Source organism: Ascaphus truei, chromosome 1 (genome assembly GCF_040206685.1).
Source record: "Ascaphus truei isolate aAscTru1 chromosome 1, aAscTru1.hap1, whole genome shotgun sequence".
Taxonomy (NCBI): domain Eukaryota; kingdom Metazoa; phylum Chordata; class Amphibia; order Anura; family Ascaphidae; genus Ascaphus; species Ascaphus truei.
The window spans coordinates 3,977,791-3,992,229 of NC_134483.1; the positions used below are offsets into that span (position 1 = coordinate 3,977,791).

Genomic DNA, 14,439 nt, shown 5'->3' on the forward strand with positions numbered 1-14,439 from the left:
TCCCACGGTCAGTGAGGATGGAAGGGAGCCGCTTGAGTTACCTTTGACTCTGGCCGAGGTCTCTGAAGCCCTCAGTCTCATGTCCCACGGAAAAGCGCCGGGGCTAGACGGGCTGACTGTGGAGTTCTTCCGGTTTTTCTGGGAGATGCTGGGACCTGATTTCACCGAGGTCCTAGCCGAAGCCCTTGAGATCGGTGAGATGCCACTTTCGTGTCGGCGGGCAATACTGTCTTTGCTGCCGAAGAAGGGGGATCTCCGTCAGATCTCTAATTGGCGACCGGTCTCACTGCTCAGCACGGACTATAAGATCGTAGCCAAAGCGCTTTCGCTGAGGCTCAAGTCCGTGCTGGCAGAGGTGATTCACCCCGACCAGTCCTATACTGTCCCGGGCCGGAGCATTCATGACAACATTTTTCTGGTCCGGGACCTGATGCACTACGCGCAGAGGACTGGTCTATCACTCGCCTTCCTGTCCCTAGATCAGGAGAAGGCATTTGACAGAGTGGATCACCGTTACCTTATGCAGACCCTGCGGGCGTTTGGCTTCGGCCCACAATTTGTGGGCTTTCTCCAGATGCTGTACGCCTCTGCAGAGTGTCTGGTGAAGATCAACTGGTCCCTGACGGCACCTTTTGTGTTTGGTCGGGGAGTACGTCAAGGGTGCCCCTGTCTGGGCAATTGTACGCGCTGGCCATTGAGCCCTTCCTCTGCCTACTGAGGAGGAGGCTCACCGGGCTGGTGCTGCGGGAACCCGACATGCGAGTAGTCCTGTCGGCTTATGCCGATGACATGCTCCTCGTGGCCCAGGACCTAGATGATCTAGAGCGGGCACAAGCGTGCCAAGAGGTCTACACCGCGGCCTCTTCTGCTCGGATCAACTGGTCCAAGTGCTCCGGCATATTGGTGGGTCCCTTACAGGTGGACTCTTTGCCCCCCACGTTTCGGAATGTCTCGTGGGAGAGCGATACTCTCAAGTATCTGGGAGTCTACCTGTCTGCTGCGGAGGACCCGGCCCCAGAAAACTTCAGTGATCTTGAAGAACGGGTCATTGCTCGTCTGGGGTCATGGGTGTATCTGTCGAATGCTTTCCCTTAGGGGAAGGACCCTGGTGATCAACCAGCTGGTGGCCAGTCAGCTTTGGCACCGGCTGATAGCCATGGGTCCAACCCCCGAATTTATCAACAAGATCCAGAGGAGGTTGATGGATTTCCTCTGGATGGGGAAGCATTGGGTCTCTGCGGGAGTTGCGTGTCTCCCTTTGGAGGAGGGTGGACAGGGAGTGGTGTGTGTCCGCTCCCAGTTACACACTTTCCGCCTCCAGTACCTGCAGAGATACCTATTCGCAGATCCGTCTCCGCAGTGGTGCCAGCTGGCGACCTTTTTCTTTCGCCAGCTGCGCAATATGAGGTATGACTGGCAACTTTTTTTCATCAGGAACGAGGGTTTAGGTAGAAACCTCTCGGTGCTGCCGGCATACTACCGGGACTTACTGAAGGCCTGGAAACTGGTCTCCGCGACCAGGACGGAACAGGCGGCGGGGGTTGATTTCCTCGCTAAGCCCCTGCTGTATAATCCGGCAGTGGGGGCTCGGATGTTGGATTCACCCTCTATTTGCCGCCGGCTAATCCTGGCGCAGGTGACCAGAGTCGGGGATCTCCTGGACTATGAGCGGCAGGACTGGGTAGGAGCAGAGGAGCTCGCGCCCCGTATGGGTCTGCTTACTGCCCGCGTCCCTCGTCGTTTGATCCAGGAGATTAAAGATGCCATCCACCCCGACTCACGCACCTTCATCGAGGGGGTTTTGCAGACCGGAGAGCCTTGTCAACCTATCAACTTCAGCTCTCCGGATCTTTGCGTAGAACCCAAACCAAGGCAACCCCCTCGGGCTCCTATCTCCCCAAACCTCAGCAGGTTGGGGGATATGTCCCCGGCATGTTTTCGCGGCATGCCGAGGAAAGTCCTGTATTCTCTGGTGCTCCATATAGTGCACTACCTCGCCCTTGTCACCCGCCCAGATACCATCTGGAGGCGGGTATTTTTTGGGAACGAGGGCGAGAGACCCCGGTGGAGAGAGCTCTATTCAGCTTTGGTTCCCCGTCCAGCCGGGGATTTGAGTTGGAGGGTCCTCCACGGTGCACTGAGCACAGGAGAGTATTTGGCACACTTCACGGACTCCCCCGCCGCCTGTCCCTTCTGTGGCGAGCGGGAGTCCGTATTCCACATTTATCTGAGCTGCGCCAGACTGCAGCTCCTCTTATCCACCTTGAGGAGCCTTCTTCTGCAGTTCTGGCTGGGTTTTTCCCCTCATCATTTTATTTTTGGGTGCCCAGTGTCCCGAGACAATAAGCCTAGGGATCTCCTAGTTAACCTGCTCCTGGCAGTGGCTAAGGTAGCCATTTACAAGACCAGGAAGCAGCGTTTGGAGAAGGGGGTCCCAACGAACATCGTGGCAGTGTTCCGGGCACTGGTGCACTCCCGTATTCGGGCAGAGTTCACGTACGCCGAGTCCGCTGGGACGGTTTCGGAGTTTGCCTCCCAGTGGGCGTTAGGCGGAGTGCTCTGCTCGGTATCCCCCATCATGGGTTCTTCTGAGTTAACCCTTCTTTTTTAAGTGCATTTTTTACAGTGCACTTGCTGATTCCCTTATATATTTGTTTGACTGGTTTTTCTTTGTTCTACTTGGCAACAAGTAGAATTGCTGTTTAACTGAATTGGCCGGCTTTGCCGGCCAATCAGTATTGAACCAGATCAAAATAGGCTGGTTCATTTCCTTGACTCGTTCAGAAAGCGGAAACCAGCACACGCTGACAGAAAAAAGTTGATTTTATTGTGTGAGCTGGCAAACTTAAATTCGCCACGCTTTCATGGCCAATTCACCACTTGTGGTGATTGGCGACAGGGTTGCCTACCTCGGTCTATAACATCTCCATAGTGGAGACGGATGACGTCATTACGTGCCCAACGCACATTTCCCTCCAGCTACAGCGACTCGTCAGAGACAAATTTGTCTCCCCCCTAGTCCTAGCTCTGTCTGACCTGCCACAAATAATCTTTCTTCCAGAAACCACCCCCACTTAGCCAGCAGAATGGAATACCATAGTAAAAAGTAATGGTAAGTATTAAGTTAACGGTAATTTTATTACCACAGTATTGCTATGCTACCGATATATTGCCCAATCCAACTCTGAACAAGCAAATCATTTAATCCTCTGGTGTACGAGACGGCTTCTCTTGTGAAAAGCTTTTCCCCTCTGTACATTCAGGATAAAGATTTTAGATCTTACCGCTCTCCGTTTAGATAATTATAGTCAGTGTAGTCTGTGAGGTGCAGGCAGTTAAAGAGTGTCCGGAATTCAATTCTGCCACGTAGTTTAAACCTGGAGCAGGATATCTTCTGTTGCCGCACTATTCTAATAAAGACATACACCAGACATTTTAGCTTAATAAACCGTTTATTTGCAGGATGCAATCTAGTGCATTTAGACTCTGTGCATGTCAAAGGATTATCCTGTGAACAGCCTCTCGTGTTAGTACAGGTGGCTCTGAGTACAAAATAGTTTCCCACATTCTGTACATGCGTAAGGTTTCAACCGTGTGTGAATATTCTGGTGATTGAGGAGGCTTCTCTTCTGTGAAAAGCTTTTCTCACATACTGTACATGTGAAAGGTTTCTCCCCTGTGTGAATCTTCTGGTGATTGAGGAGACTGATCTTATATGGAAAGCTTTTCCCACACACTGTACATGTGAAAGGTTTCTCCCCTGTGTGAATCTTCTGGTGATTGAGGAGGTTGGTCTTCTCTGAAAAGCTTTTCCCACACTCTGAACATGTGAAAGGTTTCTCCCCTGTGTGAATCTTCTGGTGATTGAGAAGGCTGATCTTCTGTGAAAAGCTTTTCCCACACTCTGTACATGTGAAAGGTTTCTCCCCTGTGTGAATCTTCTGGTGATTGAGGAGGTTGCTTTTCTCTGAAAATCTTTTCCCACACACTGTACATGTGAAAGGTTTCTCCCCTGTATGAATCTTGTTGTGTTGGTTGTGATTGTGCAGAGTACGGAATCGTTTCCCACACTCTGTACATGTGAAAGGTTTGTCCCCTGTGTGAATCTTCTGGTGACTGAGGAGGTTGCCCATCTGTGAAAAGCTTTTCCCACACTCTATACATGTGAAAGGTTTCACCCCTGTGTGAATTCTCTCATGTATGAGAAGTTGGATCTTTTGTGAAAAGCTTTTTCCACACTCTGTACATGTGAAAGGTTTCTCCCCTGTGTGAATCTTGTTGTGTTGGTTGAGAGTGCGCGGATTACTGAATTGTTTCCCACACTCTGTACACGTGAAAGGTTTCTCACCTGTGTGAATCCTCTCATGATCGTGGAGGTCTTTCCGAGTACTGAATTGTTTCCCACATTCTGTACATGCAAACTTTTTCTCCCCTGTATGAATCCTCAGGTGTTTGAGGAGGTTGGACTTCTGTGAAAAGTGTCTCTCACACTCTCCACATGTGAAAGGTTTCTCACCTGTGTGAATCCTATTGTGGTTGCGGCAGTCTTTCCGAGAACTGAATTGTTTTGCACACTCTGTACATGTGAAAGGTTTCTCCCCTGTATGAATCCTCTGGTGTGAAAGGAGTTCTTGCTTCAATGAAAAACTTTTTCCACAGTCTGTACAGGTAAACGGTTGCTCACTAGTGTGGACACAGATGTGTGTGAGCAGATCCCTATCCAGTGAGAAACTTATTCCACATTTACAACAGACAAAAAGCTGAGCACTGAAGCTTATTCTTGAATCTCTCTCATATCTTTTATTTGATCCATACTTCGAGTCAGTCTGTGCTGTGCGCTGTACAAGACCTGGGAATTCATCATGTGGCACTCGTTTCTTGCACGTGTCCAACATGTGGCAGGAATCATTCGTTTTTGGAACTTCAGGGCTGCGATGAATCAACCAGCTTCTTGATAAATCAGAGCTCCAGTTCTGCTCATCATTCACGAATTTCGCTAAGAGAATCAAACAAGAAAAAACAACTCAAATGTTTTCAATCTGTAAATCAAATAACTGAAAGCAAATTACTAACAAAATACAGTATACGTTGCAGAATTTACTTTATCACTATCTACTTAATAAAATATTCTCTTTGCTCTAAACCCTTTAAAATTGTGGCCCCATGATATCTGGTGCCCCCCAATCATTTGCATAGTGGGTTCCCAAAGAACAGCAATTTGTCTCTGGCAGCTCGCAGTGAATACATTTTATACATATATAATAATTTTTATTGATTACCGTATTGATTATTGATCTAAGTGTACAGGTACATCCTCCAAATCATTATTAACATGGTTCATAATGTTAAAGAACTCCTGTTCTATTTAATTATATCAACTTTGAGACATCATTGGATAATATTTCACTGGGGCTTTCAGTTTGCCTTCCTCCAGATCAAAATACTGTAAATACGAATATAGGATAAGTATCTGTCTAAATTTAGTATTGGCTGAAACTGGATATATACCTTTTTTCAACCTCATCTACTGTGCAACTCAACCAGACAGAAATCTATAGCGTAAAGATAGTTGGAAGAAGACTACATGGACATATAAGCCAGGCCCAATTGCTTTATTTTTTGTCACCTTTTTTGTTAGTGTCAATAACACTACTATTCATCCAATATCACAAGCATGCTGCCTTGGTTAAACATTTGACTCGTCCCTTTCCTTTGCTCACATTCAGGCTGTTGCTAAATAATGCCGCTTTCCCCCTCAGCACAGTTTCCACAATCTGCCCTTTCCTACAACTCTCATGATTACACTCATCTCCCATCTTTTGCAACTTCACCTCTCTAGCCTTCTTGTGCCCAAATGCTAAAATGTATTAAAAATGGCGCCGTTGGAGTTCTTACTCTCATTGGTCGTCTCTGCCCCTCTTAAACCTATTATAAGGGGAAGATGTTTATGAAGGGAATGATGAAAATGTAGGGCTTTTGTGGATAGAAATTAGCAGTGGAGGTAAACGTATAAAGAAAATGTTTGTGGGAATATGCTATAAACCACCAAATATCTGTGCGATTGAGGAAGCTAAAATACTTTTGCAAATGGAGAAGGCATCAAAACTGGGTCATGTTTGCATAATGTGGGATTTTAATTATCCAGACAGACTGGAGCAATGAGATTAGCATTACAACATAAGGAAACAGGTTTTTGGGGTGCTTAAAGACAATTATATGACCCAAAATTATTGAGGAACCAACCAGGAGAGGGGCAGTACTGGATTTGGTAAAATCAAACAATGTAGAAGTAATAACAAATATTCAAGTCCTGAAATATTTGGGTAACAGTGATCATAACATGTGTTCATTTGAAATAAATTATCAAAAAACAGATTACTTGGGTTCAACAAAGACCTTAAACTTTAGAAAGGCAGATTTTAATAAACTGAGGTCTAATCTACAAAAAGGGATGATGTTTTTGCAGGGAAAAATGTAGAAGATAAATGGGTAGTCTTTAAAACATTGTTAGAAAAGCACACTTATCAGTGTATACCCTTGGGTAATAAGTATAAAAGAATCAAGTCAAAACCAAGTGGCTAAATAAACAGGATGGGGAGGAAATGGACAAGAAGAGGAAGGCGTTTAGATTCTTTAAGTCAGAAGGGACGGAGACATTGTATCAGAATTATAAGGAATGTAATACAAATTGCAAAAGGGAAATCAAATGAGCAAATTTGGATAATGAAAAAAGGATTGCAATAGAAAGTAAGGTCAACCCTAAAATGTTCTCTAAGTACCTTAATAACAAAAAAAAATGAGAAAAGAAAATATAGGACCCTTTCAGTTTGAGATGGGTAGGCAGATTATTGGAGAGAAGGAAAAAGCAGAGGTATTAAACAAATTCTTTGCCTCTGTGTTTACCAGGGAAGAAATCAAGTTCAATAGTAGTGGCGCAGGAGGAAGCCACAACCTCCATATTAATGAACAATTGGTTAACCAAGGAAGAAGTTCATAAGCTGCTTGAAAAAAATTAAAGTAAATAAGGCACCTGGCCCCGATGGCATACATCCAAGAGTTCTCAAGGAATTAAGCTCAGTAATAGCCAAACCATTATATTTAATATTCAAGGACTCCACTTCCACAGGCTCAGTACCACAAGATTGGCATAAAGCAGATGTGGTGCCTATATTTAAAAAGGGAGCTAGATCACAACCGGGTATTACAGACCTGTAAGCCTAACATCAATATGGGGAAACTACTTGAAGGTTTAATACGGGATAATATTCAGGAATACCTAATGGAAAACAAAATTATTAGTAATAGTCAGCATGGCTTTATGAAGGATATATAATGCCAAACTAACCTTATTTGTTTCTTTGAGGAGGTAAGTAGGAATTTAGACCAGGGTAATGCAGTTGATGTGATCTACTTAGATTTTGCAAAGGCTTTTGATACGGTTTCACACAAGAGGTTGGTGTACAAAATAAAGAAAATTGGACTCAGTAATAATATATGCACCTGGATTGAAAACTGGTTAAAAGACATACAACAGAGGGTTGTCATAAATTGAACTTTTTCAGCTTGGGCTAAAGTCGTGAGTGGAGTACCTCAGGAATCGGTACTGGGACCCCTGCTTTTTAACTTGTTTATTAATGACCTTGAGGTTGGGATCGAGAGAAAAGTCTCCATCTTTGCTGATGATACTAAATTGTGTAAGGTAATAGAATCAGAGCAGGATGTAATTTCTCTTCAGAAGGACTTGGAGAGACTGGAAACGTGGGCAGGTAAATGGCAGATGAGGTTTAATACAGATAAATGTAAGGTTATGCATTTGGGATGCAAGAATAAAAAGGCGACTTACAAATTAAATGGAGATATATTGGGGGAATCCTTGATGGAGAAGGATTTAGGAGTGCTTGTAGACGGCAGGCTTAACAATAGTGCCCAAAGTCATTCAGTAGCTGCAAAGGCAAACAAGATCTTATCTTGCATCAAACGGCAATGGATGGAAGTAAACATAATTATGCCCCTTTACAAAGCATTAGTAAGACACAACCTTGAATATGGAGTACAATTTTGGGCACCAATCATAAGAAAAGACAGTATGGAACTAGAGAGAGTGCAGAGAAGAGCAACCAAATTATTAAAGGGGATGGACAATTAACTTATGAGGAGAGACTAGCTAAATTAGATTTATTTATATTAGAAAAGAGGCGTCTAAGAGGGGATATGATAACTATATACAAATATATTCGGGGACAATACAAGGAGCTTTCAAATGAACTATTCATCCCAAGGGCAGTACAAAGGACTCGGGGGCATCCCTTATGGTTGGAGGAAAGGAGATTTCACCAGCAACAAAGGACAGGGTTCTTTACAGTAAGGGCAGTTAAAATGTGGAATTCATTACCCATGGTGACTGTGATGGCAGATACAATAGATTTGTTCAAAAAAAGGTTGGACGTCTTTTTAGATAGGAAAGGTATACAGGGATATACCAAATAAGTATACATGGGAAGGATCTTGATCCAGGGATTAATCCGATTGCCAATTCTTGGAGTCAGGAAGGAATTTATTTTTTCCCTAATGAGATATCATTGGATGATATGACTCGGGTTTTTTGTTTGCCTTCCTCTGGATCAATAAGTATAGATATATGATAAAATATCTGTTGTCTAAATTTAGCATAGGTTGAACTTGATGGATGGAAGTCTTTTTTCAACCTCATCAACTATGTAACTATGTAAGGGCATCCTTAGGCTGCCAAAAAAAACAAAAAACATCAGAGAGATAGCGGGAACATTAGGAGCGGCCAAATCAACAGTTTGGTACATTCTGATAAAAAAAAACACACTGGTGAGCTCTGAAACACAAAAAGGCCTGGACGTCCACGGAAGACAACAGTGGTGGATGATCGTAGGATCCTTTCCATGGTAAACAAAAACCCCTTCACAACATCTAGCCAAGTGAAAAACACTCTCCAGGAGGTAGGCATATCATTATCCAAGTCTACCATAAAGAGAACACTTCACGAGAGCAAATACAGAAGGTTCACCACAAGGTGTAAAGCATTCATAAGCCTCAAGAATAGAAAGGCTAGATTAGACTTTGCCAAACAAGATCTAAAAAAGCCAGCCCAAGTAGGATCCTTTCCATGGTAAAGGCATGTCATTCTGCGCGTGTTCTGACAGGCTGAGACGACGTTTGCAGGAAGCTCCGGTGGTGGTTAGATCTCTGCGGTGGCGTGGTCCGGATCCCTATACGTCCGCTGCGGTACCCATCCTGGGCTTCAGTGTAAGTCTCCGTCTCCCCCTGTCAGTCTCCTGTTTAACTACATCATAGTCATTTCAGGATTCATTTATCCTGATTCCTGAACACCGTCTTTTTATTTAATTGTTTATTGTGTATTATGCGGTTGGTGGATTTCGTTTAATTAGTCAGTATTAATTAACTATAGGGTTTGGGTTCTCTGTAACTGAACCTAGTTCTGTGACGCATATGTACTGAGGTGGGGTTGGATCCCCTCGGTTACTTTTTATTAATAAATATTTTACTATTTTTAATCTCTGGTGTGCATTGTGTGCATTCTTTTCTTTTTCATCCAAGGTGCCCCCCTTCTGGGGGTCACCCTGCTTTAGGAGCCTACTGGGGAGACGCTCCGCACACATGCTGCAAGGGGATTTACATCTCCAACATAGCACGAGCGCTGAATTTTCTACATTATCTGCCGTAAAGAAAAACCCCTTCACAACATCCAGCCAAGAGAAGAACACTCTCCAGGAGGTAGGCATATCATTATCCAAGTCTACCATAAAGAGAAGACTTCACGAGAGCAAATACAGAGGGTTCACCACAAGGTGCAAACCATTTATAAGCCTCAAGAATAGAAAGGCCGGATTAGACTTTGCCAAACAATATCTAAAAAAGCCAGCCCAGTTCTGGAACATCATTCTTTGGACAGATAAACTAAGATCAACCTGTACCAGAATGATGGGAAGAAAACAGTATGGAGAAGGCTTGGAACGGCTCATGATCCGAAGCATACTGTACCACTTCATTTGTAAAACATGGTGGAGGCAGTGTGATGGCATGGGCATGCATGGCTTACAATGGCACTGGGTCACTAGTGTTTATTGATGATGTGACAGAAGCAGCTGGATGAATTCTAAAGTGTATAGGGATATATTGTCTGCTCAGATTCAGCCAAATTCAGCGAAGTTGATTGGACGGCACTTCACTTTACAGATGGACAATTATTACGCCGGTGCTGCCCGCAGACCAGACCCGTCCCCTGAGCTGAAGGGGAAAGTGGTAATACACGCACCCGCAGCAAAGGGAGCATGTCCGGAGTGTGGTATGAAGCGTTGCCAGGCCAGGTGTAGTAAGGTAGACAATACTTGCCGGTACCGGTTGTAGAGATAGAGTGAAGGATGCCTTGCCGAAGTCAGGGAGTGGAGAGTGGAGATAGGTCGTAGTCCAAGCCATGTTCAAGGGGTTACCAAAGTGAGCGTTGTCCAAGGAGTGCCGAGATCGAGAGCCAGAGGGAGTAGTCGTACGAGCTGCGTCAGAACCTGTGAAAACACTGAGAGAATCCAGAAGTACTTCCATACAGAGACTATGTCGAGCAAAGACTGAGAGCAGAGAGGAACTAGATAAAGCAGGGAGGTCCAATTAGGAACGGAGGCGGGACAGGAAGAGCTACATGGAGACACTGCAGATTGGTGCAGGCATAACAGGCCAGGTGAGTCTTGTTGGTAACCTGAGTATGCCTGTGCAGTGTGCGGGGGCGGAGCCTGAGGTCCGGGGGACAGGAAGAAGAGTGTGCAGACTGAGCGTGCTCTGTAACTCGTGTACGCGCGTGAACCGAGCCAGTGGACGGTGCAGGTGTGTGTGCAGGAGGGCGTGGGCGCGCCCGGCGCTGAGCAGAGGAATTGCCGAGGGGAGTGATCCCGCGACGGCGGCAGGGGCGGGGAGCCGTGGAGGCCGGCAAGGCAGGATTGTAGTGTGTGTCCAGGGGCTCCCTGTGGGCAGGGAGTGCTCTGAGTGGGGAGCGTGGAGAACGCCGATTCCTGACAGTACCCCCCTCTTCAGGAACGGCCTCAGGACGGTCCAAGAACGGTTTCTCTGGAAACTTTTTCCTGAAGGACTTAAGAAGGGCCGGGGCATGAATGTCCTTTGAGGGTACCCAGGATCTCTCTTCAGGGCCAAAGCCCTTCCACTGCACCAAGAACTGGAGCTGACCCCTGGATAGGCGAGAATCCAAAAAAGAGAGTGAACTTCGTATTCTTCGTTATTTTGTACAGTAATAGGATCCGGTTTACGAGTCTGATCCAGAAAGAAGTGACTGGAGATAAATGGTTTTAAGAGGGACACATGAAAGACATTGGGAATCTTCATACTGGGTGGTAGTTGGAGCCGGAATGCCACGGGATTGATTTGTTCACAAATAGGGAAGGGACCCAGGAACTTAGGTGCCAGTTTAGGGGATGGTACCTTGAGGTGGATATTCTTAGAGGAGAGTCATACCAAATCCCCTGGTTTGTAACTGGGCGCCGAACGACGACGACGATCGGCCTGTAGTTTCGATCTGCGGGAGGAGTTGAGAAGGGTAGACTGAATCCTGCACCATACGGTTTGGAGGGAAGAAATGCATTCATATACGACAGGTACTCCAGAAGGATGTTGGGGATGGGAAGACCCGGAGGGTGGAACCCATAATTTATAAAAAAGGGCGACTCCCGGGTGGACTCGCTTTTGGCAGAATTGACGGCATACTCTGCCCAAGAGAGGAGTTGAGCCCAATCATCCTGGAAATCGGATATGAAACATCTCAGGTACTTCTCCAGGGATTGATTGATTCTCTCCGTTTGTCCATTGGACTGAGGATGATAGGCGGAAGAGAAAGAAGAAGAGATGCCCAATCTCTTTGTGAAGGCTCTCCAAAATTTGGATACAAACTGAGAACCTCTGTCAGAAACAATGGACGAAGGGATCCCATGAATCCGGAAAATCTGCTCCGTAAAGATATCAGCAAGGGCGGGGGAGGTGGGTGATCCTTTAAGTGGAATGAAATGGGACATCTTCGAGAACCTGTCCACGACCACCAAGATAGTCTTCATTCCTCTGGACCTGGGCAACTCCACGATGAAGTCCATAGAAATGTGGGACATGGGGCGGCCGGGAACTGGAAGGGGTAACAGAAAACCCTGAGGCTTTTGATGGAGAGTCTTGCTTTGAGCGCACGTGGGACAGGCGCGGGTAAACTCCAGAATATCTTGAGACATCCTTGGCCACCAGAACTTCCGACGAATGAGATCAGTAGTCTTCTTAAAACCTGGATGACCTGCAGATTTAGAGGAGTGACCCCAAGACAGGACCTCTGGAACAAATTTGGAAGGTACAAAGAGTTTGTTGTCGGGAACGACCAAGTCCTTGGGAATGCGTCTCTGGGAGTGCAAAATCTTGTCAAGATTCTTGAAAGAAGACGCGGCAAGAATTCTCTCATGCGGAAGGATAGTCTCCAAAGATTCCTCTGGCCTCTCTTCAGAAGAATGTATTCGGGAGAGTGCGTCTGCCTTTACGTTCTTGGTCCCGGGGATATAGGAAAGGTGAAAATCGAATCGAGAAAAAAAAAAAAGAGCCCAACGAGCCTGTCGTGGACCAAGGCGTCGAGTGTTCTCTATGTAAAGAAGGTTCTTGTGGTCCGTGAGAATAGTAAACGGCTCTTTTGACCCCTCCAGCAGGTGTCTCCACTATTGAAGAGCCATCTTCACGGCCAGAAGTTCCCTGTTACCCACGTCATAGTTCCTCTCGGCAGACGAAAAATTTTTGGAAAAATATGCACAGGGATGTAACTTATCTTGGGGTGTGGGTCTCTGGGAAAGAACGGTACCAGCGCCGCAATCAGAAGCGTCGACCTCCAGGACGAAGGGAAGTTCAATGTTGGGATGACGGAGAATAGGTGCGGATATAAAGGCTTCCTTGAGTGTCTCGAAGGCGAAGATGGCCTCGGATGACCAAGCAGAAGGATCAGCTCCTTTTTTGGTGAGCGCAGTAAGGGGTGCCACAATGGTGGAAAAACTCCGTATAAACTTACGATAATAATTAGCGAACCCTAAAAAACGTTGTATGGCCTTGAGAGAGTTGGGTCTTGGCCATTCAGTGACTGCTTGAAGTTTACCGGAGTCCATCGTAAACCCCTCATCGGAAATTATGTACCCCAGGAACGGAGTAGAGGTCTGATGAAAGGTGCACTTCTCCAGTTTGGCGTACAAATGGTGTTCACGGAGACGGGAAAGGACGTAGGAGGTGTGGCGTATATGGTCCTGGAGATCTTTGGAAAAAATCAGGATATCATCCAAGTATACAATAACAAAAATATTGAGTACTTTACGAAAGACGTCGTTGATGAAATCCTGGAAGACAGCGGGAGCATTACATAAGCCGAAAGGCATTACCAGATATTCGTAGTGTCCACTACGCGTGTTGAAGGCCGTCTTCCATTCATCCCCCTTCCTGATGCGCACCAGGTTATAGGCACCACGTAGATCCAACTTGGAAAAAATCTTGGCCCCATGTAATTTATCGAACAGTGCGGTAATAAGGGGAAGGGGGTAACGATTTTTAATAGTTATGTGGTTTAAACCCCTGTAGTCGATGCAAGGCCTCAACGACCCGTCCTTTTTCTTGACAAAGAAAAACCCAGCCCCTGCTGGGGAATTGGAGTGACGAATAAAGCCTTTCTTGAGATTCTCCTGGATATATTCATCCATAGCGTGAGATTCTGGTAACGACAAGGGGTAGGTCTTGGACTTGGGTAGGGAGTTACCTGGAACTAGATCGATCGGACAATCGTAAGTCCTGTGTGGAGGCAAGAGGTCTGACTGTACCTTATTGAAAACGTACCGGAATTGATGGTAAACAGAAGGTAGAATAACTTCGGGAACAGAGGTATTGGCCAGCAGTTGATGAGTCTCGCCTGACCTCGGCCTCCAGGAAATGGGAGCAGAGGAAGTCCAGTCAATGAGAGGATTGTTAAGCTGTAGCCAAGGAAGACCAAGGGTGATGGGTATCCCAGAAGTGTGAATGGCATCGAGAACTAAGATCTCCTTGTGCAGATGTGAAGACAGAAGCAAGGGAGCCGTCTCTAAGGAGATGTGGGCCGGGGTAAGAGGACGTCCATCGATACCGACGAGTGCGATGGGAACCTTCTTCCTCACGAGTGGTATGCGGTTTAACCTGGCGAATTCAAGATCCACGAAGTTTCCTCCAGCTCCTGAGTCAATGAAAGCGGCGGTAGAAGTCTTGAACTTATCGCCTGAAAGGGAGACTGGAAATGTAAGTTTCTTAGGGAGTTCACCTTTAGAAAGGGGACGTGGAGACATTGCACCCAGAGAGAGCCCCTCTGTACTCACTGGGTGTTCCCGTTTCCCGGACGAAGTGGACACTCCCGAACCA

The 14,439-nt window shown here is 46.0% G+C and overlaps 1 protein-coding gene across 1 annotated transcript in view; it reads right to left on the minus strand.

Annotated features, from left to right (window-relative positions):
- Positions 1-2,876: 2,876 nt before the first annotated feature.
- Positions 2,877-14,439, minus strand: part of LOC142470703 (uncharacterized) — a 61,829-nt gene continuing 50,266 nt past the window's right edge. Inside the window, 1 exon segment of the mRNA XM_075577388.1 lies at positions 2,877-4,630. Coding sequence (XP_075433503.1) covers positions 3,504-4,630 — 1,127 coding nt within the window. The 3' untranslated portion in view covers positions 2,877-3,503.